At 34.5% G+C, this 27,962-nt stretch overlaps 1 protein-coding gene across 1 annotated transcript; it reads left to right on the top strand.

Annotated features, from left to right (window-relative positions):
* Positions 1-27,770, top strand: LOC137647096 (uncharacterized). Its single transcript, XM_068380320.1, has 5 exons — positions 1-735; positions 3,588-3,667; positions 24,977-25,127; positions 25,554-25,636; positions 26,598-27,770. The coding sequence occupies exons 2-5, from the start codon at positions 3,599-3,601 to the stop codon at positions 26,958-26,960; spliced, it is 666 nt and encodes a 221-aa protein (XP_068236421.1). The 5' UTR covers positions 1-735; positions 3,588-3,598; the 3' UTR covers positions 26,961-27,770.
* Positions 27,771-27,962: the final 192 nt, after the last annotated feature.

Raw genomic sequence — 27,962 nt, 5'->3', positions numbered from 1 at the left:
ATTCCGCCACTCGACCAGCCAGCGGAAACTTGTGCCCCTCGGTCGTACCACGAAGGCTGCACCGCCCGTCAAGACGTCACCCTCGAAGCCTAGCTGAAGGAGAAAGAAGATAGTTGAGAAGGAGGAGGAAGGTAACTTACTATCTGTCATAAGGAACAGAGCTGTGAGCCTGAGACTTCCACCTCGAGTCTGTCAGCATTTGGTGTCTCATTTGAACGCGAGACGTCATCTCGTAACCTGATTCAAGAATTCCGACGCGCGTCGTTTCTTAGTCTCTCTTGTTAGCGGGGTGGTTCATTCCGGTGGTTTTTTCAGTTTAATATGAAGTAAAAACTTATTGATCTGTGCTGCTAACACCAATAACAACTAGCTGAGTGAATGATTCAAGAAACTTCGCACACGATTTCGCTATTCGCTGAAACCTCGGATGGATTGCTTGTCTTTTGTTTCTGATATGATCGAGCGATGAGTGAGTTGTCTGGTTCGGTGCGGTGCGTTTTATTAGGAAGAGCAAATTACAGGTGCGGTCGCAAGACGGGCAAGAAAACGCAGCAGCCTAATAGATTACGCCTTCTAAGATCGCTCACTAATCTGTGAAAATTAACACTGTTGAATGATACTTAGTGTTGCCACCTGTAACCACCAGCTTTGACGAAAAGGAAGACAAGAGAAGTTAGAGCGAGCTGTGGGACGTCCACTTAACAAAACTTCTTTTTCATTCCACTGTTCAAGAAGGTAAGGAGAGCATACTGGTTTTTAGTGACAAGCATTTATTAATATTAATTGTACTTTATATGTACGCTGTTTCAATGCATATTTTGAATACTTAGATATACACCATTGGCTGTTGTAAATTGCCTGGCTTCCGGTCAAAAAGGGGCTGTTATTTGACATGTGTAAATTATATTAACTTGCTACATATATATATATATATATATATACATATACATACATATATATATATATATATATATATATATATATATATATATAATAGTATATAAATATGTGTGTGTATACACACACACACACACACACACATATATATATATATATATATATATATATATATATATATATATATATATGTGTGTGTGTGTGTGTATATATATATATATATATAGTATATAAATATGTGTGTGTATACACACACACACACATATATATATATATATATATATATATATATATATATATGTATATACATATATATATATATATACATATATATAAATATATATATATATAGATATATACATATATATATATATATATATATGTATATATATATATGTATGTGTATAAATATATATATACATATATACGTATATATATATATATATATATATATATATATATATATATACGTATGTATGGATGTATGTCAGTGTTCTTGGACGCAGGTGTAGACATTGCAAACTCATTCCCTCTCTACATTTGAATGATTGGTTAATTTAAAGTTCTCTGCCATCGTGACTTCGAAAGCCATTGATACGAATCATGTACTTTAGAAACAGTGTATGGAAACAAACTTATAGTGTAACATGGTCATTCAGAAATAATTTCCTATCCCAGTGAGTTTGCGCAGGCGCGTGACGTTGCTCTTGTGCCATATAACAATGCAAAGTGTATTGTCCTATTTTGCAGGAAAAACTCTTAATTTACTTGTTTTAAATTATGACAACCTGTAATATCTATGATAACATTAAAAATAACCTTGTTCAATTTACAATATTCTGACGGAAAATAATAATAATAACAATAATAATAATACTAATAATAATAATAATAATAATAATGCAGTGGGTTGATATCAGTTATAATATTAATAGGGGGAATAATTGGAATAAAAAATAACGATTATAATGACAAGGATATCCACGAAACATACAGAATGTAACTACTGGTAGTAATTAAATTATTTAAATCTAGTCCATCCGACAAAAACTTGTGCTGTGAAGAGTCCAAAAATTTATTCGACATTATTAATGAAGGAAGACAAAAGGCCAACACCCACACTTAAAATAAACTAGAATATAACCTATGAAATTTTTAACAATTAAAGTAAAACGTAAACTAAAATACCTTGGTTTTATTGGGCAAAGTCCGCAACCCGAGAGTCTGTTTATCGGCCGTTTACCTCATCATAGGCCTATCCGTTGTAATTAGCTTGAGGCTGGTTTACACGGTCGCACAGATCGTCGAACGCAGTTCAACACAAAGTCAATATAGATATTGACTCTGGTTCAACAGACAAGTGTTTGAAGTGATGTTCGAACGTATGAACGGCGTATTTGGTTGCCCAAAACGTTCGTCGAATGGTTCGAAGTAATTCTGTTCTCGCTGGACTTCTGTGGGTGGGGCTTCATTGTCCACAAACCTTATGCATTTGTGGCTGACTCCACTTCTTCGAACCATTTGACAAGCAGCTTCGACAACTGGGTTCGACAACCGGGTTCGACGAACCGTTCGACCGTGTAAACCCCGCTTAAGTCTCACCATTTATCTAAATCCAAAGAGATTCAGGGCAAGATAGGCCTCTTCCAAGTGTCATTTCAATGAGAGATGGAGATTACAATAACTCAGGATTTACCAAACCATGGGATTTCTCCAGTCTTCTTGTCTCATTGTAAGGAGCAGGTTCGATGTGATTTTCCGGTAATTTTATTTTTCTAATTAATTTAATTAGGGAATAATTAGCTTTTTTGTTTACGATTTTCCATTTTAATGATTTTCTTATAACGGTTCCTTTGTTATTTTCTACATTAACAAAAATGTTTTCGTCGCTGAGCAGTTTCACGACAAATTTTCTCTTGTTAATTATTGTTTTTTTATCATATGGACTCCTTTCTACTAGGAGCATTATTTAATAGAATATCACTTGTTATGTTAGGCATTTATTTTAACCATTGACGCATTGAAATTTCGATTGAACGATACATGATTACTTAGTAAATCTATCTAGATCCTTGCGTTGCATAATGTATCGTAAACACTTAACTAGTTTACTGGACCTAGTTTCCTGCAGTAACCTTCCACCACCACATAAAAAAAAAGAAAAAAAAAAGACTAATTCTAATCGGAAATTCTCAGTAAAATTATACTGTTCTCTGCTGTATTACAGTAATATATAGGCGACCGTAATTTTACCATTCTTTGTTATATTTTACGGGTTGGTGACCATAATATCACTCCTTTACGTTAATATATCGGTTTTTAAAACTGATATTCCAAGGTTTTTACTGTTTTTTTTTTTACGGCAAATCCTTAACAGTGCATTGCAGGATATGCAAGTACCGTATGTATTGTTGCTTTAAATTGGTAAAATAGGATATTCCAAATCCTATTTCCCAACAGATAAAACAAAAAAAAAGAATGTCTTCGGAAAATCGACCGATGTCTATAAAGTTCCAAAACTCTGTCAAACTCTGAACTTCCTTTCAACCGGATCGAAACTGCATATCTTTTATTCTTTATTTTCTAAACACTAGTGATGTTACATGTTAAAATTACTGATCTATTTTTTTTTTTATTATTTTATGACCCACCCCTCCATTTCCAGATCTAATTCCAGACTTCTCTTCCAGGTGGATCGAAAATGCAGCGTTGTTGTGGATGTTGCGTCAGTCTTCAGAAAGGCGTTGTCGCCATTGGGGTACTCAGCATGGTAAGATAGACTAAAATCATTATTATTATTATTATTATTATTATTATTATTATTATTATTATTATTATATATTTTTTTAATAAGAAAAGTGATGGACTCCTAAGGAGGCAGGCTGCAACCCGGAACCCTACACTATAAATACCACCTAGTCGAAAGACTCATAAAGAAAATAATAATAATTATTATTATTATTATTATTATTATTATTATTATTACTAGGTAAGCTACAACCCTAGCTGGAAAACCAGAATGCTATAATCTTAAGGGTTCCAATAGGGATAAATAGCACAGTGGGGAAAAGGAATAAGTAAATAATTAAATTACATGAGAATTAATGAACAATCAATATAAAATATAGGTCTTATTTGTTATCTGATCAACCAATCATTTATTTTCCATCAACTTATTTAGTTATTTATCTCTCTTTTACTTTTTTTCTACAATCTAATTTTATCCTAGATAGGTTATATCCTAAAATGGAAGCCTAGAACATATAACCCAACAACTCTCCACTACTTCTGTACATTATTTTATGAAACATCTATTTAAAAAAAAAAAAAAAAAAAAACGGTATTTTCTCACATTTATTCTTATGAACTATCTTGATACCCACATATTGTCCTCTATTTTTCTTGATATAAGATTCGGTCGCATTTCATTATTAAGGACATATTCATTTCCGATTACTTTTTTATTATTTCTCAAGTAACGCGATCCCGTAATGGAATATCGTCAGTGTACATCACGTGGTGTACTGTAGGCGTTACTTACGGGTCTTTGCTTCGATGTCAGGATGCCACAAAACTACAAATCAATCAATCAATCAAGGGTCTTTGCAGAGTTTCTTCTACACTTAGCTGCATTTAATTTATATCCTTCTATTTGCATCCTTTCTTCTAGCTTGATGTTCAACCTCTTCTAACTTTTAAATTATAGGGTATTTCTATGGTTTAATCCTAGGTGAACATGGTCACTGAATGGCCTCACAGGCCCCAATGCTGGTCTATCTAGCCCCAATTCATAAATTCAATCGGATCCAAACTACGAGCAAAAGTAAATCACGGGAAAAAAATATCCGAGCAGAATAGTAAGCAATTACTTTTAGACGTGACAGTTTAGTCTTTTCAAATATCAAGACACAAAATACTCTTCTTAAAGTCTATTTCCACTTACTTTTAAATTAACTTATACTCAAAAAGATTTACCAGACCAGGATTCGAACGCATGATCTTTAAATTTCGAAGTAGCATGACAGTAACTTCCTTTTGGGTGCAAATTATCTACAAGGTAGAGTAAATTATATGGAAGACTATTTGCGATTTAGTATATTAATATATCAAAGTTTGTTTTAAATTAGAGCTCGATAAAAATATAACACTATAGAAGTTAAAGAGACCTACCAGAGCTACAGAAAAAAACGCCGCTTCCTGTGGCCTGATTGGTAACGTCTCTGTCTGGTGTTTGCCCGACGGAGGTTCAAGTCCCGCCCAGACTCGTAAGTGCCATTAGTGTCTGCAACCTTACCATCCTTGTGAGCTAAGGTTGGGGGGTTTGGGGGAGCCTATAGGTCTATGTGCTGAGTCATCTGTAGCCACTGCCTGGCCCTCCCTGGTCCTAGCTTGGGTGGAGAGGACGCTTGGGCGCTGATCATATAATATATGGTCAGTCTCTAGGGCATTGTCCTGATTGCTAGGGCAATGTCACTGTCCCTTGCCTCTGCCATTCATGAGCGACCATTTATACCTTTAAACCTTTTAATACGTGGATGGACAAAAATTAATTCCTGAAACCATGATGCAAAAAAATAAAAATAGAAAAAAAATATAAGGGACCTCTAAGTACATAAAACTCAAAAGATGCAATAATTAGAAAAAAAAAAATCTAAAAATAGCTACGAAAGAGGCATTTCTTGTTCACGAAACTAATAAACTATAATTGACATATCAAAGTAAGCCGCCAGATGAACCGAGGGAAGGCCCAGAGCAGGACTAAAAATAAACGCTAATGAAGAGAAAAATCCTAATGATTTCCTCGAAATATCAAGCAAACTTCACCCAACTTTCTCAGCAGAAGTTTAACAGACAATTAAACGTAATTCAACGCTGATGTTCTGCTGCCATTAAGATGTGTGCACTGATGTGTACGTAGAACCATCTCAATTTCATTGCATCCGCGTTCCTTGGTCACTGGCAACTGTTGTGCTTAGGTCTTTGCAATGTGCAACATTTCTTGCTTAAAATACCGAATATTATTTAAAAGATCATGTTACAACATAATGCGCATGAAATACAAATGTTTTTTTCTAAGTTTCACTTGATTTGTATTCAGAAATATCCTCTGAGAAGGATACTATTGATAGAGGCACTACCATTTCTTTGTGTTGTGATATTAAGAGCTAAAAATAAAAGGTGTGATTGTCATTTTTTTATGCAGACGTGGATGTCAGCTACTCTGTTACCGAGGGGAGTAACATAGTAACGCTTCGTGATGAATTTATCACCTAATGTATGCTTCAGGGTACAATCGGGCACTCTATTCTATCTAATTTCTCTTCCTCTTTTTTGTTAAAGTTTTTTCTTGTGTATATAGAAATAATTCGTTTAGGTATTGTTGCTGTTCTTAAAATATTTTATTTTTCCTTGTTTCCTTTCCTCACTGGGCTATTTTCCCTGTTGGAGCCTTTGGGCTTATAACACCCTGCTTTTCCAACTAGGGTTGTAGCTTAGCAAGCGATAATAATAATAATAATAATAATAATAATAATAATAATAATAATAATAATACTCGCACCGTAGAACTGCTCATTAACAGAATACTCGACCTTTAGGACACCCAGAAGAAGTAAAATTTCAGTTTATGGCAATTATGTAATCCACAAAATCTTGTTTTATGTTTTGTTAACATTTATATCATTTCTCCTCCTGCAAAGAGAATAAATAAATGAACTGGTATCTTTGTTTGAATTGAAATGGATTATAAAAGGGAAAATAAGTATTTTAATACTGAGGCAAGAACAAATACGAATATGGCAGACAGCATTGTTCTGAACACATTAAAACGAAGGGGGAAAATACGATCCTTTTCAAGCCAAGTGAACAAGGATATAGAAACAGCCTCATTCTGAGCATAACAATGAGAGTAATAACAATGATAACTGGTTATTTTCTTGGATAACAGATGTAGAAACAAATACACATCTCAGCCACATTTTATCATCAATTAAAAAAATGGAATAAGGAATTTTCCGAACCAAGCAAATGAGATTACAGGAACATCCTTATTCTGAACATATTCGGTGAAAACGAGGAGAGGACTTTGTAGCACCAAGTAAACAGGGAAATAATGACAAGGAAGAGAAAAGATGAAAATGACAAGGGAGAGCCGACAAGATAATAATGACAAGGGAGAGACGATAAGATAATAATAAGGGAGAGACGACAGGGAACAGACGACAAAATAATAATGACCAGGGACAGACGACAAGATAATAATGACAAGGGAGAGACGACAAGTGAGAGACGACAAGCTAATAATGAAAAGGAGAACCGACAAGGAAATAATGATAAGGGAAAGATGACAAGATAATAATGACAAGGGACAGACGACATGATAATAATGACAAGGGAGAGACGACAAGTGAGAGACGACAAGTGAGAGACGACGAGATAATAATGACAAGGAAGAACCGACAAGGAAATAATGATAAGGGAGAGACGACAAGATAATAATGACAAGGGTGAGACGACAAGATAATAATGACAAGGGAGAACCGACAAGGAAATAATAATAAGGGAGAGACGACAAGATAATAATGACAAGGGTGAGACGACAAGATAATAATGACAAGGGAGAACCGACAAGGAAATAATAATAAGGGAGAGACGACAAGATAATAATGACAAGGGAGAGACGACAAGATAATAATGACAAGGGAGAACCGACAAGGAAATAATGATCAGGGAGAGACGACAAGATAATAATGACAAGGGAGAACCGACAAGGAAATAATGATCAGGGAGAGACGACAAGATAATAATGACAAGGGAGAGACGAAAGCTAGGCAAAGCAGCATTCGCCCCTCCGGCCACTCAATCTATTCAATAGATGCAGATGAATCGAGATTAGCCATCACGCCATGACTGAGAGCTATTTATAAACATCCATTATACCGTGCCACTTTCCCTCTTCTTCTTCTTCTTCTTCTTCTTCTTCTTCTTCTTCTTCTTCAGTTTCATTCCTTGTCATTGGGAATACTAATCTTCTTGGACAGCCTCGATGCTCTCGAGACATTTTATCTAAAAGAGCTGGATTATCGTCGTCTGCGCGATTTCAATGAGGGACTCCATCATTCAGGATCTCCTTTATACTTTCAATTTAGAGTCGAGTTGTGTTTCTTGGTAATCCTCCTTCGGACTATTTCTTGTCCATTTGATTATTCTCTGCACCGAATTAAGCTTTTAGGTGCCAGGAATCTTGAACAAGAGAGGTCTGTAGAGTAAGGTATTTGAAATGACTTGAACATTGCATGATACTGATGAACGTAATTCTGAGAATATATTTTAGATGGTAGTAAAGAAAAAAAACTTTGGAATCCATTACCCAAATAAAAAATCTATAAATTTCTAAATTTTTCAGAAGATTGATAATTCGTAGTCAACCCAGTTATTCAGGATTATACGTCACTCGTGGGTTTCAGAATTCGAATTTCAATAAGCCTTGTCGGTGCTGTTTTAGTATGCGATTTCAAAGTCGTGCTTTTGCTTTGGTATGCGATCTCGCTTGATAGTAGCAATCTCACTTCATTTCAAAGCAAAGCATGAACAATTATATTTTCTAAAAACAATATATATATCCCGGGAATAATTATCTAAGAAATAATAATCAATCATTGATGTTAGCGTGCGCAGCTCAACATTACCGCTTGCCAGTACATACGGAGCTTGATGTTTTTATTTTTTCACGAGCGAAGCGAACGCACAGCGAAGCAAGAACCATCAGCTTTTCTATTAGTCTTGTTTTATTTTTTCACCTATTAAAAATATTGAGTTCGCATACCAAAGCAAAAGAATAATTTCCGAGATCACACCATAAATGGGATCGCATACCAAAACAGCACCGCCTTGTCTACCCATAGAGACATAAACCACTCAATCCCTTTCTTCTCATGCCTCATCGTGAACCGCCACCCACCTCAGCAGGCCTGTACAGGTTGTTGAATATTTCTGAACCATATTCAGCTGTCTTTATAATCAGCTACTAAAAAGGCTTTCCACAATGCTATGAACTATACGGTAACTTCTCTTTTGGCTCATGATTTTCAACATCGGATGTCATCAAACAATTCCGTTTTACATTTGGATTCTTATCCTCAAAACTCACATTAAAATTTCAATATTCCATTTTTTTTTTTTTTGTATTTTAATGCAGTAGATTCAAACTCCAACAGTTTCTTCTATTTTTTATCTCAAACTTAAAAAATTCAAGATAAATTCTCCTTAAATTTCCTTGCTTAAGTACTTAAGCACTCCCCAAGAGAGATTAGTTCACCAAACTTTCAATTGGGCTCCACAAGGCACTGGAAGAGTTGGATACCTAGGCCTACATGGCTGAGAACTATGAAACATGAAATAGGAAACGATGAATGGCGAAGTATTTAATTAAAAGCTCAAGATACAGACGACTGGCTAAATCTAACCGAGGCCCTATGCGTCAATAGGCGTGAAAGGGAGATGATGATGATGATAAAGTACTTTTACTTGGACTTTACGAATAAAGTCTAATAAAACCATTTGTTTATAACGCTTTCACTTCAAACTTCACTAGGAAGGTTCTAAGACTACAGTAGATGATACTAAAGCATCATACATGTCTCAGACCTATTTTCAATGCTTTAATTTCCCGATGAACAGACCACTACAGTAAAAGCTCCCAGTGTCGAGATTGATCACACTTCGGAGGGTTATAAAGAACCCATTTGGGGGTTATAAAACAGCCATCCGTGGTTATTATAACTCTTTCGTGGATTATAAATCAAGATGAAATCCATTTGGTGGTTATAAAACATTCGTTTGGGATATAACTCAGCGTTAAGATTGTTATGGTGAGAGAACATGAATCTAACCATTATAAAGCTGTTTTAGATTATTTGTTGGTTTTGAAGATGCTTAAATGTTTATTCTGATGCCTGATTGCCCTATAGATTATATGAAAACCTCTGATGATATCATCTAATACACACACACAAACACACACACATATATATACATATATATATATATGTATATATATATTTGTGTGTATATACTGTATATGTGTGTGTGCGTGTGTGTAAATATATGTACGATATATATATATATATATATATATATATATATATATATATATATATATAAATATATATATATATATACACATTTATGTATACTGTATATTATAATATATAACAACAACAGATGCAGCCGTTTCCAGTCCACTGCAGGACAAAGGTCTCAGACATGTCTTTATTCATGCCTGGCGTTTGGCAAGTTTTCATCACCACTTTGGCCATCACGGATTGGTAATGGTGGGAGATTTTAGACTGATCGCTCACAGCAAACCAACCTAGTAAGGGTGGCCTTTACTAGTACAACTTTGCTGATCTTAGCGATAAACAAACACGTTAGTCCCAGTACTTGAGAACACCAATGAGAAAAAGAAAATAATTTATATAATTCTGATGTGCTTATAGCAGATAAATCGGAATACTCTATTAAACATATAGTAAAATGTGAGGAAAATATAAGAAATCATTAGATAAAAGTATAGGATAATATATATATATATATATATATATATATATATATATATAGGTATATATATACATATATATAGGCCTATATATAATATATATATAATATATATATATATATATATATATATATATATATATATATATATATATATATATATACATGAATAATGAACAAAAACGAAGATGGAAAAATATAATTTGTGGGCCAATAATGATTAATAATACAATAACTGGCAGATGTCTTCGAAATCTAGCTAATATAATAAGGAGCTACGTGTCTGGATTGATATATATATATATATATATATATATATATATATATATATATATATATATATATATATATATATATATATTATATATGTATATATATATTTATATATATACACACATATATACACAGATATATATATATATATATATATATATATATATATATATATATATATATATATATATATATTCATTCTTTCCTGTCATATACAACATGACTATTCGGTATCTCCCCGCCCCTCAGTTAAGGGAAGAGGAAATAGTCATATCATGGGGAGAGGGTGTACCCCGAGAAGTACACTCAGAAATCACCATCTCCCACATATTACCGAAACTGCCGGGTTATAGATAAGAAACGGGGAGGGGGTGGGAAGGGTTGAATCTGTGAGTGTTTATATCTATTGAAATATTTAGCTGTTATTTTTGACGGCTTGTGTAGAATAGTTGGAAAATTAACTACTACTTGAGAAATAGTCAAAGGAAATAATAACGTAATAAATGATGAAGACTATAAATGATATCAAAATAAACATAAAATTATTTGACAACGGTCAATATCAAATCATTCGCCTATACAGCAGTCTACCTTCTTGCGTCAATCGACTCCTTATAATCTCTACATCGAAATCGCCATATTAAAGGAAATGCATTGATGAACTGCAACGCTAAAGATCCCCTTTTACTGAAATACAGAAGGAATCATTCATCTACGTAGAACCTTCGGAACGAGGTTAACCGCTATTAGTGATTTTAAAGGGTTTTTTATGGTGATTACGAGACGACCGTGAGGTTTATTCCAAACCGGCGTAAATCTGCACGAAGGACTTTATTTATATTCGAGTTTTCTTTTGACTAAAAGTGAATTTTTTTCTTTTTAAAGACATTAAATAGAAATGAGATACCCCATTCCGGAAGTGACTGGACTGCATAATTGATCTAACAATTTTATCTCCCTTGTATGAATTCCACACATTACTTGACGTGTTTGTTAAGGAAGCTGATCTGCAAGTGATACCCGATGTTCTTCGTTGCGTTTTTCGGTCCATTAACATGTATTCGTGTGTACTTATATATTGCCTTGGTCTAAGATTTCTTTAGGGCCAAGCTATCAGAAATTCATTCTCCACTTGCTGTAACTTCCAAATCTGATTCATGATTCTAACATTGCAACTAGCAATTTTCAATTTTTCCTTAGTATTTATAAACCGGGAGATTCTTAGCACCCCAAAACATTACATTACTTTGCTACACGAATACTCTTCGTGATGGGCTTAACCACTACATGGATAAAATGGAATAAAAAAAAATATTCACCTTTAGGAAAATCCTGCTGATCAAAAAATAACAATTGAAAAGGTTTTCAGTCACCAGGCTGCAGTAGAGGAACATTAGGCCTACGAGTACATGCTAACACTAGTCGCACTATTTCGAAAAATGCTGAATACGTAATTTTTCCTCGCTTTCTAAATATGAATAATGAGTAAGAAGTATTAGTAAAGAAAGCCTCAAAAATCAGTTTAAAATTTTTTGAAACTGATTTTTGAGAATGGCCTGTTACCTCTTGAATATTGTTTATACTGGTCAATTATTATAAGAACGACATTTCTAAACAGATTTTGTGGTATTTTCTACTAGTTTTGTCAGTTAGCTGAATTACTTGCCTTATGTCTTCATCTACATGCGACTGGGGCAATTCCTGAACCAAATTTCCTTATAACACGTCCTTGAATAATTATAATTATCATAATTACTATCAAATATAATGAAATGATGATTACCATCATCGTCATCATCATTATCATAATTATTACCTCCGGCTCTAAAAGGCCCAAACGACTAAAACACTACATAAAGTGTCATAAGGCAAAAGAAATGAGCAAATAATAAATTGACTAATGACCAGAGCAGACTATGTACGATATAACATCATCAACAGATTTGTCCGCCTGAAAAGACGACCACTCGCCGATCTCAGTTGACATAAAAGATACAGTTGACAGGGGTTAATAAGAGATAATGGATTAGGAGAACTTGTATGCATGTATATGAATGTGTATACATACACATTTATGTATGTAACCTCCAAGCCTGGCCCCAGGAGTTTCGTGAGGACGTTGAGAAGAAACGCCTTGATGAGATTACCCGACTTCAGTTACCTTTATTATTCACTCCTTCCCGCTTAACTTTTTATCCTCGATCCAACTTTTTACTTCCAACTTTTTATCCCTTTATCCTTCCGAGATCTTTCTTCCATCCTTTTCAATTCCCTCTTGGTTAAAATTCCACTTGAAAAGCATGTCTCATTTCCATTCTGAGATTTAGGCCTATTATAACATATATAATCTAGATACTTTGCTTTTATATAGTTTATCACAAAATGACAAAAAATATTTAGTCAAATTTAGAATTTAAAATAAAAATAATTAATAAAATTCTTTTTTCATTTTTTTTATCTAGTTAACCACAAAATTACTTATCAAAATCTTCTAGTTCAATTTAGGAATTTTTTTCATTATGATTTTATTTAGTTTAACCACAAATTTATTCATCAAAAATAGTACCTTCTAGATTACGAGATAAAAAAAATGGAAGACAAAAATCTAATGAATAAATTCTCCATTCATAATCTAATCAAAATAAAATAAAATAAAAAATCACAATATAATCATATACTGTAATTTATAAGCAACAAACAACCTCGAACGGGACAAAATTAACATTTATGTTAAAATATATATTTCGAAAACTAAAATTACAGACTGCACCATGTCAGTAAATTTGCATATTAAAAAAAATAAAGGAAATTTATCTCGGAATTATAAATGATGAACGAGAAGTATCTAAACCCAGGGGACGACAGGAACTAATCCAAGGTGGTGGGAGAGGGGGAGGGACAGGGGGAAGGACAAGGGAGGGGAAAGGGAGGGGGGATGAGGGAGAGGGATGGGAGATGAGGGAGGGGGAGAGGGAGAAAGAGGGAGGGGAGATGAGGGAGGAGGAGAGGGAAAAGAGACAGGGGAGGGGGAGGGGGAGGGAGATGAGGGAGGAAGAGAGGGAGAGAGAGAAGTCCAAAGGGTACACGCACCCAGAAATCCCCCTTGCGGGACCCATCAAAGGATAAAGCAAAATAGAGAATGGTTGTTTGAGAGCGTGTGTCTGTCCTTCGAGTTCATCCTATATTGAACGGTGACAGTAATCTCGTTTTCATGCATTAAACCACAGGAGGGTTCGTGAGGGCGTTCATTAATTTGGTATAAATGCAGAGGAGTATTTTGTGTGTGTGGTTTATAAGCTGTGTAGGTGTATCTAAACACGCATACATACGCAGTAATGCTTTTTTGCACGTGCACACTGTATATATATATATATATATATATATATATATATATATATATATATATATATATATATATATTATATATATATATATATATATATATATATATATGTGTGTGTGTGTGTGTGTGTGTGTGTGTGTGTGTTTTCAAACCCAAGACATGAATTGACATGTCTGAGTCCTTTGTTCTGCAGTGAACTAGAAACGGCTACATGTGTTGTTGTCAATTGATATATATATATATATATATATATATATATATATATATATATATATATATATATATATATATATATATATATATATAATACAGTATACAGTATATATATATACAGTATACAGTATATATATATATATATATATATATATATATATATATATATATATATATATATAGACAGATATACTGTATACTACAAGCTAAGCTATAACCCTAGTTGGAAAAGAAAGATACTTTAAGCCCAAGGACTCTAACAGGGAAAATGGCCCAGTGAGGAAAGGAAATAAACAAACTTCATGAGAAGTAATAAATATTCAAAATAGAATATTTCAAGAACAGTAACAACATTAAATTAGATCTTTCATATATAAACTATAAAAAAAAACAGAAAACAAGAGGAAGAGAAATAAGATATAATAGTCTGTCCGAGTGTAGTAACACCTACTGTGGGGTGCAGCAACTTCATCCCCCCAAAAAAAAAATCTTGCAAGGATCCTGATGGTTAACAGCTTCTAGAGGCACCAAGGAAGAAGGTTTAAAGGTCGCTCAGGAATGGCAGAGGCAAGGAACAGGGGCAAAGCCCTAGCCGGACAATGCCCTAGAGAATGACCTTATATACATATAATCAGCTTCTTAGCCCCTCTCCACCAAAGCTAGGTCCAGGGACAGCCAGTTAATGGCTGCTAATAACTCAGCAGGTAAACCTATCGCATCCCCTAGAACCTCCATCCTTTGCTCACAAGGATAGTGAGTTGTAGACAATATTAGAAGCTATCGCGCTTGAACCCCAGTCCGGCAGATCGCTAGGCAGACACGGTTCCAATAGGATACCACAAGAAGAAGAAGAAGAAGAAGAAGAAGAAGAAGAAGAAGAAGAAGAAGAAGAACATATGCTGCAGTCGAAAATATTATTTCTTTTTATTCCAACAATTTGAATTTCTCTCTCTCTCTCTCTCTCTCTCTCTCTCTCTCTCTCTCTCTCTCTCTCTCTCTCTCTCTCTCTCTCTCTCTCTCTCTAAAACATTATAAAAACCTGCTTATCAAACACACTCAAGGATCTGAGGCTGAACCCTTGAGCCACACTACTTTTCCTCTTGGCAATATCAGAGTTCCTTTCAGGATCACTTTCTTTCTGAAGGACGTCGATGGTCCAAGGGCGAAGGTAGGCTCCTTAAGAGCTACTTTGAAATGCCTTTTCCTTTTTCATTCATTTCCTTAAAAGTGCTTCTCACAACCTTTTTTTATCTAGACAAGTGCTTATTTGTTTGTTTTTTGTCCAACTTTTATACTTCAGTATGTTTACCCTTCCTGGCTCACATTTCTTTAATTCTTACTTCCTACGGAAATCTACTCTTAGCTTGTGCGTCAAGTTATTGATATTTTTTACTGGGGCGTTATAGATATAATGCATTCATATCATAAACAACAATAATAATAATAATAATAATAATAATAATAATAATAATAATAATAATAATAATTTCAGTCCCTGGTTCTTCAATAAAGATAATAAAGTATTATGAACATATCGATAATAAAGCTGAATAATACGTGAATACGCAAAGGCAATTACTTACGCACCCCCACAGATTTAATCTTCTCTGACATATGTTTGCTATTACAGTATAAGGTTGCTTGATATTGCTACGAGGCTCTCAAAGTTCACTAAACATTTCCTGAAAATTCCCATTCCACTGACATCGATACATTTTCTCATCAAGAATTCGTCTTGGGCTAAAACACTCCATCACATAACAACTAACTCAATACATGTCATGATAATCAACCAGGGCAATTAAATGAGACCTTGAATGATGACGTCATCTATCTGTTGCGTGTTTGGTGAATTTGGTAGTGAAAGGGGAACAAGGAAAGGCTCCTTCCTTTCCGTTTACCGACCAATCCCCAAGAGTAGATCTTGAAGTAAATTTGACACCGTGTTTAAAAAATCGGATAATGTAAATCCTTAGGCTTAAGTTCACGGCTCATAGGAAATACTAGAAGTACAAGACATGGGAACAGAAGAGTTAATCATATTCTAGGATTGAAATGTTTGCAACCTACAACATTATCAAGAAGTTCCAGATCACCAAACTTGCCTGTCAACTTGTATTAGTACAGCCACAGACAGAAAACCCACTTATAAAAATAGAGAAAAAAGGACAAGACCAATGCCATTGATACAGTCATACCCTTCAGCGATATCATAATTACAATTATTATCATCATTAGTATCTTTATCATCCTTAGCCAAGCCGCAACCGTATTTTAATAAGCAGGACGCTAGAAACCAAAAGGCTCTAATGCTGGGGGCAAGTGCCTTGTGCCAAGAGCCCTGCTCGACTGTAAATGCCGAGCAATCTGAACGAACGGACGGCTTTAATATGGAAAGCAGTTCATTAAGAGAAAGAAATACTGAAGAAAATAAATCAAGATAAATAAAAATAAACAACAGATAAACCAAATGAGACTATGGAACCAGACTCATTTTGGCCTGATGAACTAAAATCATTCACACTAAATAGAATTTCCGTAGACGCATTGGTTCAACTAGAGCTAGGCTACGTGACTTTGAGGAAGATGTTAAGAGTTTTCAAGTAGGAAATAAGCGACAGAGACCCCTATCATTGTGACGCCAGTCTATGTTCATAAATCTCTCGCCGAGCAATAACTCAATTGCACAAGAACAGAATTATTGTCCTTTAACTTCGTCGAGAAATAACTTGGAAGCAACTGCATTCTTGAAAGCATGACATCACGACCAACTGATCAAGGAGGATGTTTGTTCAGGAACCATTACCTAAGCCTCCACCGCATGTGGCCCTCGAGGAAGTCCTCCTCGGTCCACCCCCCTACCCTCGGCTCCATTTAATGAAGGGGAAGGCCCACCCCTCCCCTCCACACTCCTCTTTTGCTAGTGACAAGAGACAACTGCTTGATTGAATACCACCATGATTAATCGAGAAGGATGGCATCTTCAGCGTTAAGTTAATACGGCTGTGATACGTGCATTCAATTCCATTGTCATTATAATAATAGAAGTTATTATTATCATCAAGATACTAGTGATAATAAATATTGATATCAGTTTTATGTTTACCATAATTGATATCACTACTATTCTTATCTTTGTAAAGTGATGTAACTATTGTTTGAAGTAATTTTCAAAATTCTTCCATAATAGTTATAGCCATCATAGTCATCTTTGTCTCTAGATTTCCCAAAAGAAGAAGAAGAAGAAGAAGAAGAAGAAGAAGAAGAAGAAGAAGAAAGTAAAACCAAACAGAATATTACTCAGATATTCACCGCATTAACCAACACTCATAAAGTCGAAACGTCACAGCTTTTGATAAGGGGATTCGAAAGGGTTCCATTATAGTACAGAAAGGCTTCTTAATTCATTTCGTCCATTAGACGGAGGAAATACCTCATGTCAGGGGAAAGGATGAAAAAACGAGAGAGAGAGAGAGAGAGAGAGAGAGAGAGAGAGAGAGAGAGAGAGAGAGAGTTCACTAAATGAACGAGATCAACCTGGCAGTGAGCGCCAAACTCTTAAGCATCAAGTGGCACTTCAGTTGACCGAGGGCAACTGTGTTCAGTTTTTAATCTCTCTCTCTCTCTCTCTCTCTCTCTCTCTCTCTCTCTCTCTCTCTCTCTCTCTCTAAATACCCTCGTCTTATTATTGTTCATTCTTGGTAATCGAGAATTTTTTTTTTGATTGACTAGAGGTCCACAATAGGCCTAGCCGCCTATTGTTTCCTCTGAGCAAGTAGGCTAAGTACCCATCTTCATCAACATGACTATCTATCGAAGTCCTGAATCCGAGAGAAATAAAAAAAATAAACGTTTTTTGAGATATTTGTGGAAGACGAGAGAGAATAAAAGGAAAATTCCTCGCGTGGGATATGTAAGACTAAGGAGGAACAAAGAGGCTCCTATGGAGGCACTTCGAATCTTAATGTATGGGCGAGATAGAAGGGAACCTATGATATAGATTATATTCAATTAAAACTGATTCATTCATCGTGAATGAAGCCATACAATTCAAAGTGGATTTAAGGCGAATTTATTAAGGTGGATTAGAGTTCTCTTCCTTGAGGGTACACTCGACAACATTATTCTATCTTATTTCCCTTTCTCTTGTTTTTTTTTTTTTAAGTTTTTATAGTTTATAGATGAAAGATCCAATTTAATAATGTTACTGTTCTTAAAATATTTCATTTTGTTTTTTCATTACTTTAGTAGTTTATTTGTTTCCTTGTTTCCTTGCCCCACTGGGCTATTTTTCCCTGTAGGAGCCATTGGGTTTATAGCATCCTGCTATAGCAAGTAATAATAATAATAATAATAATAATAATAATAATAATAATAATAATAATAATAATAATAATAATAATAATAATAATAATAATTTATTGACTTCCTCGACGGCTTCTGTGACAAGTATGAAATGGAGAAAGAAATTAACTCAAAGCATAAAAGATAGAGATTGATGGATGGGGAAATTTGTGATGTTTGTACAAGTTGATAGTGACTGGGGATAGAAAAAAAAATATATATTTTCATGATTTTATGAAAATGGATACAAAATGTTTGCATGAGTTGATGAGATAAAAGCCACCATTTGCAAATTTGTTAAAGTAGATAATGAGTGGGTGAACATGATATCTGATTTAGACAGTTTTGAGATAATGGTTGATTTTTCTTAATAAGAAAAAAAAAGTAGAATAAAAAGAATTATCAAGTTGTAACATAAACTGTTCATTCAACTTTTGAAATGTTTTCCCTTTCTACTTTTGAAGCGTTTTCACTCTTTACTTTTTAAAATATTTTTACTTTTGACATTTTCCAATTTTCTTTTAAATGGTTTTTTTTTATTCATTTTTATTTTCATTCATATGAAAATAAAATTGAATGAAAAACATTTAAAAGGAAAATTAAAAATTTCAAAAGTAAAAATATTTCAAAAGTAAAATGTGAAAACGCTTCAAAAGTAGAAGGGGAAAATATTTCAAAAGTAGATTGAACAATTCAACTAATGGATGGAAAATATAAAATGGTAAAATGAAAAAGATAAAGTAGAATCAAAGTAAAAATAAAAAGTAAATGATAAAAATTCTAAAAAGTAGGACGATAAAATTAAAAGGTAAAATAAAAGAATAAAATCAAAAGTAAAATGAAAAAAAAAAAACGAAGTCTTTATGAGCAGTTAAAGCTGATTTTTTATTCCAAAAGTGTAACTGGCGTAATTTATCATCTAGCGTAGACTAAGTAGGTTTTTCAGAGACTATTCCAAGTGGAATTGGTGTTCCAGAATACTATACATTGAAATAAGATCAGATTTCCTCAAGAAATCCCTAGGAAGTTTCTATGTAGAGAAAATATCTTAAATTTTGAGTGTCTCCCTTCTTGGCATGCCATTTTCTATATCAGCCTAATTCTTTCTCATTTCTTCTTGGAAGTTAATTCGTTTTTAATAGTAGAAAGGAATGGAAAAGAACATATTCTTGCAATACTTCTCGCAAAGAAAGAAAAAAAGGTATAATTTGGGTATTTTTCTTTAATCTCAGCCTAGACTACCTTCCATAGATTTCATATCTGCTACTTACCGAAACACAATGTATCCCCAGATAATAAATGCCCTAAAATTACTTTATTCGTGCTAACAAGTGACAAATTCTATATTTCAGAGATGCTTAGAAATAAAAAATAAAAAGATCAAATGTTTATTGCTCTATTCAAATGTAAAATATTTGCTCGAAAATATTTTCGAAAAAAAAAAAAAAGATAAACACGATTTACTTCGAAGACCGGTCTAAAATCACGGTTCGCAAATTAAAGTCATTGAAAATCATATTTAGATCAAAATTTTATACTTCTATAAAGTTTTAGTTTGAAAATGGATCTAAATTACCTCTCGAAACGTATATACGTTTTACAACAATTGTTTAAAAACACACGAGACGGTTTGAAAACGAAAAGTTAGAAACAGTAATGCTGCTACTGAAAAATGGTTTTAATAGATTATCGTTCAAAACCACATTTCCATAATAATAACTATTTCATTGTTTTCCTCAATGAATTATATAAACAATCATGAACCATGTATGGGAATCAATAATAAAAATTATCATAATCATATCATACGTAGGCTAACACCTAAAACCTAATTTTGTAAACATGTGATATAAAAATGTTAAAAAATGTAAAATAAAAGGGATAATTCCTTGCTTTTATATCAACAAATAAGCACAGTCGGTTTAAGACAAAAAATGACTAAACTTCTCGAAATGGCGAACTAGATTTCTATTCATAAACTGAAGCACTTTGAACACTCACCCTCAGCCGGGAAAAGCGACGGCTGTCCTCCATAGATTAGCTTTAAATCCAGTTCGTAGTCCTTTGCAAGTTAGCAGCATTAATTCTGTAACCTCTAACGTTAAGCATTGTAGTCCAGTCAGTAATCTTCCGGAGCCAAAACGTAATCCAGTTTATAACCCTCAGGATTATCAGCAGTCTAATCTAGTCCGAAGTGTTAGCAGTAGTACTAGTCTGGCGTCAGTCTTAGATTTTTAATGTGCAGATCTCAAGAAATAATTCCAACGCGTGGTGAGTGTGACACTATTTTATGCATACGACATAGTTTTTGCCAATATATATATTTTTATAGATGTGTATAAGTGGTTTGACAAGAAAAGGTTGACATTTTATCGGATTCCGATTTCTCGGCTTTTCAAATGTCAACGTTTTTAAGAAGCATAGGTTTAACAGTTATCATTAATTCTTAATCATCTTGAATTCTATCTCTAATTTATTTATCATTTAGATATAATATATATTTTCCCTCCATAATTTAATTTATTCGAACCAGCTCTGTATGAGCCAAGTTTGACTCTGGGCTGGTTAATGATGTTAATCTCCTTCATTTTAATAACAATAGAAGTAGTCCTCTGTGTACAGTCAATCTTATGAAGTTTTAGCATTAGTCCAGCCTGTAATCTTAAGGAGTATTAGCTGTAGTCCAGTTTGTAGTCTCACCGAGTGTTCACAGGAGTAGGCCTATTACATCTCAGGGACTACAGTATTGTCTGTAAGCTAGTCTAGTCTGCAATAATTTAGATTAGTAGTCGTAGTTCATTACGGAATCCTGCAGACTGCATTGAATAATACTCCAAAGTAGTAGCCATAGTTAAACTTGCAATTCACTGCAGGTTAAACCTCAATCCTTCGGAATATATCAATTCATGTCCATAATCTTGCAAACTTTGCGTCGATGAGCGTTAAGAACTTGGAGACAACTCAACTTACGGAAAATGACTCAAATCACTTCATTATCAGTATTTTGTTAAATTTAACGTAATTAGTAAAAAGTGTACCATTAAAAGTCACCCACTGGTGTATTCAGTTCTGGGGTGTATTTGCGGGCTCACCCAGTAGATACCATCGCCATATTTTCTACTAAACCTCCAAAACCCATTTTATTATTCGTTATGGGAAATATTGAATGACTCGAGCTTTTGCCTGTGTAAATATCAGAGATGTATTCAGCGTTCTTGTACTAAAATTTGCCAATAAAACAAATACCTTTTATGTACGCCTACCGGCAACATTCGTTTTCAAAGGACGTAGTACCATGCAATATGCATGGTGTGTTATACCAGTAAGGGAAGGCATCTTTACAGTTACATTTTATAACGATTAACTACTTCAGTTTTTTCAGTGCAACGCTGGCATGACACACCATATTTTCTATGAAATTTTGACTATGATCGTGGGCACCGTATTCAGCTTCATGACTCCAGACATGTTATCACAAGCACTTGAAAGTGTTTTATACTTCAAAATATGTAGAATGCGTTTAGAATACTTTAAAGTATGTAGAATGCGTTTAGAAATCATTTCTGCTATTACCAAACTCACACGTCATAATCTACTAGGAAGTTACCTAACCTTGTTAAACAGCAAGAGCCTTCTTTCCTACGGTGGCTCTCACTACCATGTTCCTTAATTAACCACGCTTTCTTCTGCACATTGTTGACTCTCACTATCATGTCCCTTAACCATGTTTTCTTCTAGCCATTATTTGTTCTCATAAGTCTTTTCTTCTTTCCACAACTAGTAATTGTTAAAATGCATGATTTTAATATTGCTGTAGTTATTCCCATGAGACTTCAGTGAACATCACCATACCTTAGCCGGCTGCAGACTACCTTACCACTGAAATATGGAAACCGCTACTCATTACAGCGTTGCCATATTTCATTACCCTTTGTAATGAAAATCATTACCTTGATTCCACGGAAAATTATTGTAACTCGATATGTCTAACATCCACCAAATATCAACTTTTGAAGACTCTGAATCGATATTGAAGGTTTTATATTCCGACTCCTCACCCGTAATTTTCTTATCGTTATTTGTTGCGCTTATCATGAATACAAAAGGCTCAGTACTAAGGAATCATTTTTAAGAATGAAAAAAATACAAGGGACCTGTACATTTTCTTATTGTATTGAAAAGTTAACAAATATAGTTTAGATTGTCAATGCAATTAACTTTATTTCATAAATTTTTATCAAAGAAAGAAACATTTTCAACAACTGCTTACGAACGAATGTTTCGGAACAAATTGAGCAACTATGTTAATTGGTAGTAGCCTACAGTTTTACTTAAATACTTGTATAATCTGTTTCGAAACTTTTATACGCAAGATATTGTTTAAAAGAATCCTTGGATTTTGGAATTCGAATTCTTATCTTGATGACACCCAACGTAATCAGAGAGAGAGAGAGAGAGAGAGAGAGAGAGAGAGAGGGGGGGGGGGTCGTTTAATACTCATTTGGACTATCGTCCATAAAATAATGGAGTTAACAAAACAATATTATAAAAAAATATGATGAAATAAACTTGAATAAAAAAAATCAATGATTTCGCTCGCCAAGAAACGAGGCTTTTATGAAACGTGCAATTATGAAACTGAAAACTATACTTTTTTAAACGTAATTATGACAATAGTTACAAAAAAAGATGGAGTGTCCTAAATTTAGATTGTACTAATTAGCGCTGAAATTAAGACATAACCAATCCGAATATAATTATAATTATCGTGAATGTATTGCCATAAGAGTATTTTAAAGAAGGATTTAAAATATAAAACACGATGGAGTAACGATGGTCTCTCGCTTGATTTAATCAACAACCTGATTTTGAATATGTTGTAGGAAAAAAATATTATTTACTTAGCATATTGAGCAGAGTAAAAAAAAAAAACTTCACTGATAAAGAAATAGCATAACCTTGAACTTCATGTTTAAATGTTGGCAAGAAGGAATCATAAAAACGTAAAATTAAAGGCTGGCACTCTGAAATAAGAGCTGCGTCGTTAAAGTCTCTGTAATCAGCGGGAAGAAAAAAACTGATGAAAATACAAACGCGGAGTTAAGAGGTGCAAGTAGTATTTAGAGAAAAATACAAGTTGAAAGATGCAATGTGATAAAGAAAAAAAAAAACAGGTTAACAGTAGTCAAGTTTGGGAAAATCTTTAGTACAATTTTTTAATCATCACTAGACTCATGAAATGTATTTATAAATAAGACGGAAAGAATCCTTGTGATATAAAAATATTAGAAAATGTAAAATATAAAAAAAGACACGTCCGTGGTTTAGAATAACGACAGATCAAAATCTTCGGGGATAAGTCGCCAGATAATTATACCTCTCGAAAAGACAAACTAGATTTCAGTTCACAATATGTGATATCAGATAACTCATAATCAGACAGACAAAGATTTCTACGATATGCACCCTATTGTGATAGTCTATAGTCTCTGTTCGTCGATTACTGGACTGGGGTTCGAGACATGTTCGTTTGATAGTTTACTTTAATGTCTGCAACCTCAACATCCTTGTGAGCTAAGGGGAGCCGATAGGTCTATCGACTATCTGCTGGGTCATCAACAGCCGTTGCCTGGCCTTCACAGGTCCTAGCTTGGGCGGAGAGGAGGCTTGGGCGCTGATTATAATTATGTAATATCCTCAGTCTAGGACACTCCTGCTGGGGCATTGCCACTGTCCTTTGCCTGTGCCATTCATGAGTGGCCGTTAAACCTTTATGCACTTAGAAAAACGTTCAAAGTATAGTCAGTTTATTCGATTAATGGAATAAAAAATAAAAACGCATTCTCTTTGAATTGAAATGTAATTATGAATTTAGGATTTAAGGCCTGCTCCTGGAGACCTGTGTGTGTATAGATTGCCTTACCTTGTTTAAGACACTGGAGACCATTCAGTGCTCAGTTGGGGAAAACTCGGTAGATACACAATGGCGTAAAAATTGAAAGGGTTTGGACAGAAAATTAGGAAAAGGGAAGCGAGAGCGGAGGTGAACTAGAATTGAAGCTAGGTGTTAATTAAAATGTCAAAATGTGAATTAAGAAAGACGTCAATATTATTTTTATCATTATTCTAATTCAACTCTGTGTACTAGACGATTAATAAGACTAAGAATGAAACACAAAATTATGTTGTCATATAATGCACCAAAGGAATAGATAAGTCGTGACAATAGAATAACAAAAATATCGACTTTTTCCATCGCTATAGCTTGTGTTTGCACAAACATGCTCAGAAGCTTTACGAAGTGAGATAACAAAATAATTTCTTTTATTATAATTATTATCATTATTGCAGATCTGCAGTAGCCTTCTGACGGTAGGCTACGGGTCAGCTGCTGGTACGTTAGAGGAACACGTGACTGCCTGCAGAGGAGGAAGGGCCAAGGATCTCATGGGGATACTGCCCTCCTGCGAAGACCTCTCCGACGCCTCCACACTCCTCGCAGGTTTGTTGGGGGCGATCTAAAGTTTCCACTGGAGCTCTCATTGATGTGAATCTAAAGCTTATAAATATCAACAGAGCCCCTGTGCACATTCTTCAACATGATATAAACAGGAGGCTTTTGTGGCCTTTTCTTATAATTGTCAGCTTTTAAATTGTTTTCAATTCTAGAAGCTTAAATCAATAGGCTTAGGCTCAATATAAAAGACACATAGACCTACATAGGAAATCTGGAGGATAGACTGTAAACGCTATATCCATTCAGCCGCCTAAGTCTAAATATGTTTGCTACTATAATCCATTTGCTAACGAGAAAGAAACCTTTGACACTTATTTCCTTGTTTTATATCAAGTTCCATAGAGCATTAGATAATTTAAAAGTTCAATCCTTAGTTATTTGACCAATGTATTTTTCTTTATTTTATTGCAGCAAGAATCTTCGTGTATGTCCAAGTGTCCGTGTGGCTCCTCTTCTTCGTATTCTCGGTCCTCTTAATTGTTGGAGCTGTAAAGGTAAGGACTAAGGATCAATGTCAGGTAATATGAGGAAAGGAACTTTATCCCTTTTTTCTGTAAACACTTCGACACTGAAACTTTTTAACAAAGCCCCGCGAATAATGTTTGGTGAATGAGCTGATTCTGAATTCGTGAACCATCGTTATTGTACATAGGACACAGGAATTCTTGATACACCTTGCCCCACACACACAGTGCACGGAGAGGTCCTGTGTTTTTCCCCGCCCACCACCTCTGTCATCTCTCATCTCTTACGCTATCCATTTGATTACTCGCAACAAAGTAAGAGTGTCACAGGGTGCACTTCTTTGGAGCGAGGTGTACCTGGGACTCCTGTGTCCAACTGTACCTTCTTTCCATGAACGCGTGTATTTGAATGCATGCATCTCTTTTTTTTAAGTACCTACAGTAGTTAGAACAGTGAGTGGATAATGCCACCTTGATAAAGAAAAATTCTGTACCAATTCTCTTGTAGTTCAATTACTTATGAATTTTCTGTTTACTAGTGTACTTCACAAAATACCTCTTTTATCCACATGCCATCAATCTTAAATCCTCATCTACTTCCTTTTATCGGATTTTCAATCTTATCCGATTCTTCTTCACACGAATTACCTTCCAAAAGAGATAAGTACCAAGGGCCCATAATGAGTAAACCTGTGGTTGATACTATAAAATATGATCATCAAAGGGTCTTGGTCAGACATTTTGCTTAGATTTAAGGAAAAGGTGGGAGTAAAATATTGAAAAATACGATTTAGGAAATTTTAAGCCTTTGAGAGATATAAATAAATTTTAAATGTGGACATAGAACCTTAATTACCATGGTTCACAAATTATCAATTTGAAGTTTACCTTATTCTTTAGTAAAGGCTGCTGAAATCACCTAACCCGCATTACCCACACAAATCTAATGAAACTGACGCCCTTGTAAGTCCTTCCCCTACTTCTGTTACAGGAGAGAAGCGGTCTGCTGGTGCCTTGGCTGGTCCTGTCAGTTGTGGTGATTGGCGCCATCATCTGGGCCGGCGTCAGGGCTTCTCTCACTCGCCGCACGTACGACCTCCTGGCGTGCGTGCTTGCCACGCTAGTCTGTACGTACTGCTGCTGCGTGGTACGTGCTTACTCCAAACACATCAAGCGACAGTCCCTCATCCCAGTCGTCGTGCCCACGTACCCGCACACGAGGCTTTGCTGCGAGAATCCGTACGCTCATGCTGGGGAGATCCGCGAATTGCCACCAGCTTACAGTCTCCACCCTCCTACCAACTGCCCGGCGAAGAAGAAACCTCTGCCCACGGGACTCGGAGTCAAAATATGATGTCCGAAATCCTACAGCAACAATGTTGCTTCGTTGGTTTAAACACTTTAGGCGTTGCTTTATATATCTGTCGACATGCTGATATCCATGACCGAATTCTGTGCTTTGCTATTTAGAGGGGTAGCGTTTCAAAAAATAAATGGAGACACAAACATACACACTGCTCCACCTAAAGATGCAAACAAAATGTACACTACAAATTTGTAAACAATTAACATTGTTGAAATAACGAAGAGGTCCTGTTGGTTTACAAACACCAGTAGGCCTTTCTATTGCTATCAATTCATGGAGTTTCTAAGCCCGTTTATCAAGTATCTTTTAAGAAAGAGGCACAATGTTTTAGTACATACATACATATACCAAGGCACTTCCCCCAATTTTGGGGGGTATCCGACATCAACAAATGAAACAAACAAAAAAGGGGACCTCTACTCTCTACGTTCCTCCCAGCCTAACAAGGGACTCAACCGAGTTCAGCTGGTACTGTTTTAGTAACTAACTAAAATTACATAACGTTTTCTCATTTATGTAACATGTCTCATAGATTTCTTTATATATTTCTTTTTCTAGATAATTCTAATACAAAATACTACACAGTAAACCACACACCTTTCACATACTCTAGCATACCTATGCTCCTTGGCCTATGCATGCTGTGATTTGATAAAAAGAGAAATGTATCGCTAACTTTATTCTTAAGGTCATTTGTATATGTTAGGTTCATAAGTATGTACAGAGAATATGACCAGTTCATTGTTGTTTATCACACAAACATTGAAATAAATATATATCACAAATATAAGACATTTCGATAACTCATATTTCTTTTTAAGAGCTTTTTATCTGTGTGTATATATATATATATATATATATATATATATATATATATATATATATATATATATATATATATATATGTAATATATATATAATATATATATATATATATATATATATATATATATATATATATATATATATATATATATATATTACAATGAT

This window comes from Palaemon carinicauda, chromosome 9 (genome assembly GCF_036898095.1).
Source record: "Palaemon carinicauda isolate YSFRI2023 chromosome 9, ASM3689809v2, whole genome shotgun sequence".
In the NCBI taxonomy this organism is placed as follows: domain Eukaryota; kingdom Metazoa; phylum Arthropoda; class Malacostraca; order Decapoda; family Palaemonidae; genus Palaemon; species Palaemon carinicauda.
This window is presented reverse-complemented; position numbering and strand designations above follow the sequence as displayed.

Coding starts and splice junctions, on each gene's coding strand:
- LOC137647096 (XM_068380320.1), top strand. CDS start 3,599: ATGCAGCGTTGTTGTGGATGTTGCGTCAGTCTTCAGAAAGGCGTTGTC. Junction 3,668..24,976: donor CCATTGGGGTACTCAGCATG/GTAAGATAGACT, acceptor TCATTATTGCAG/ATCTGCAGTAGCCTTCTGAC. Junction 25,637..26,597: donor TAATTGTTGGAGCTGTAAAG/GTAAGGACTAAG, acceptor CTTCTGTTACAG/GAGAGAAGCGGTCTGCTGGT.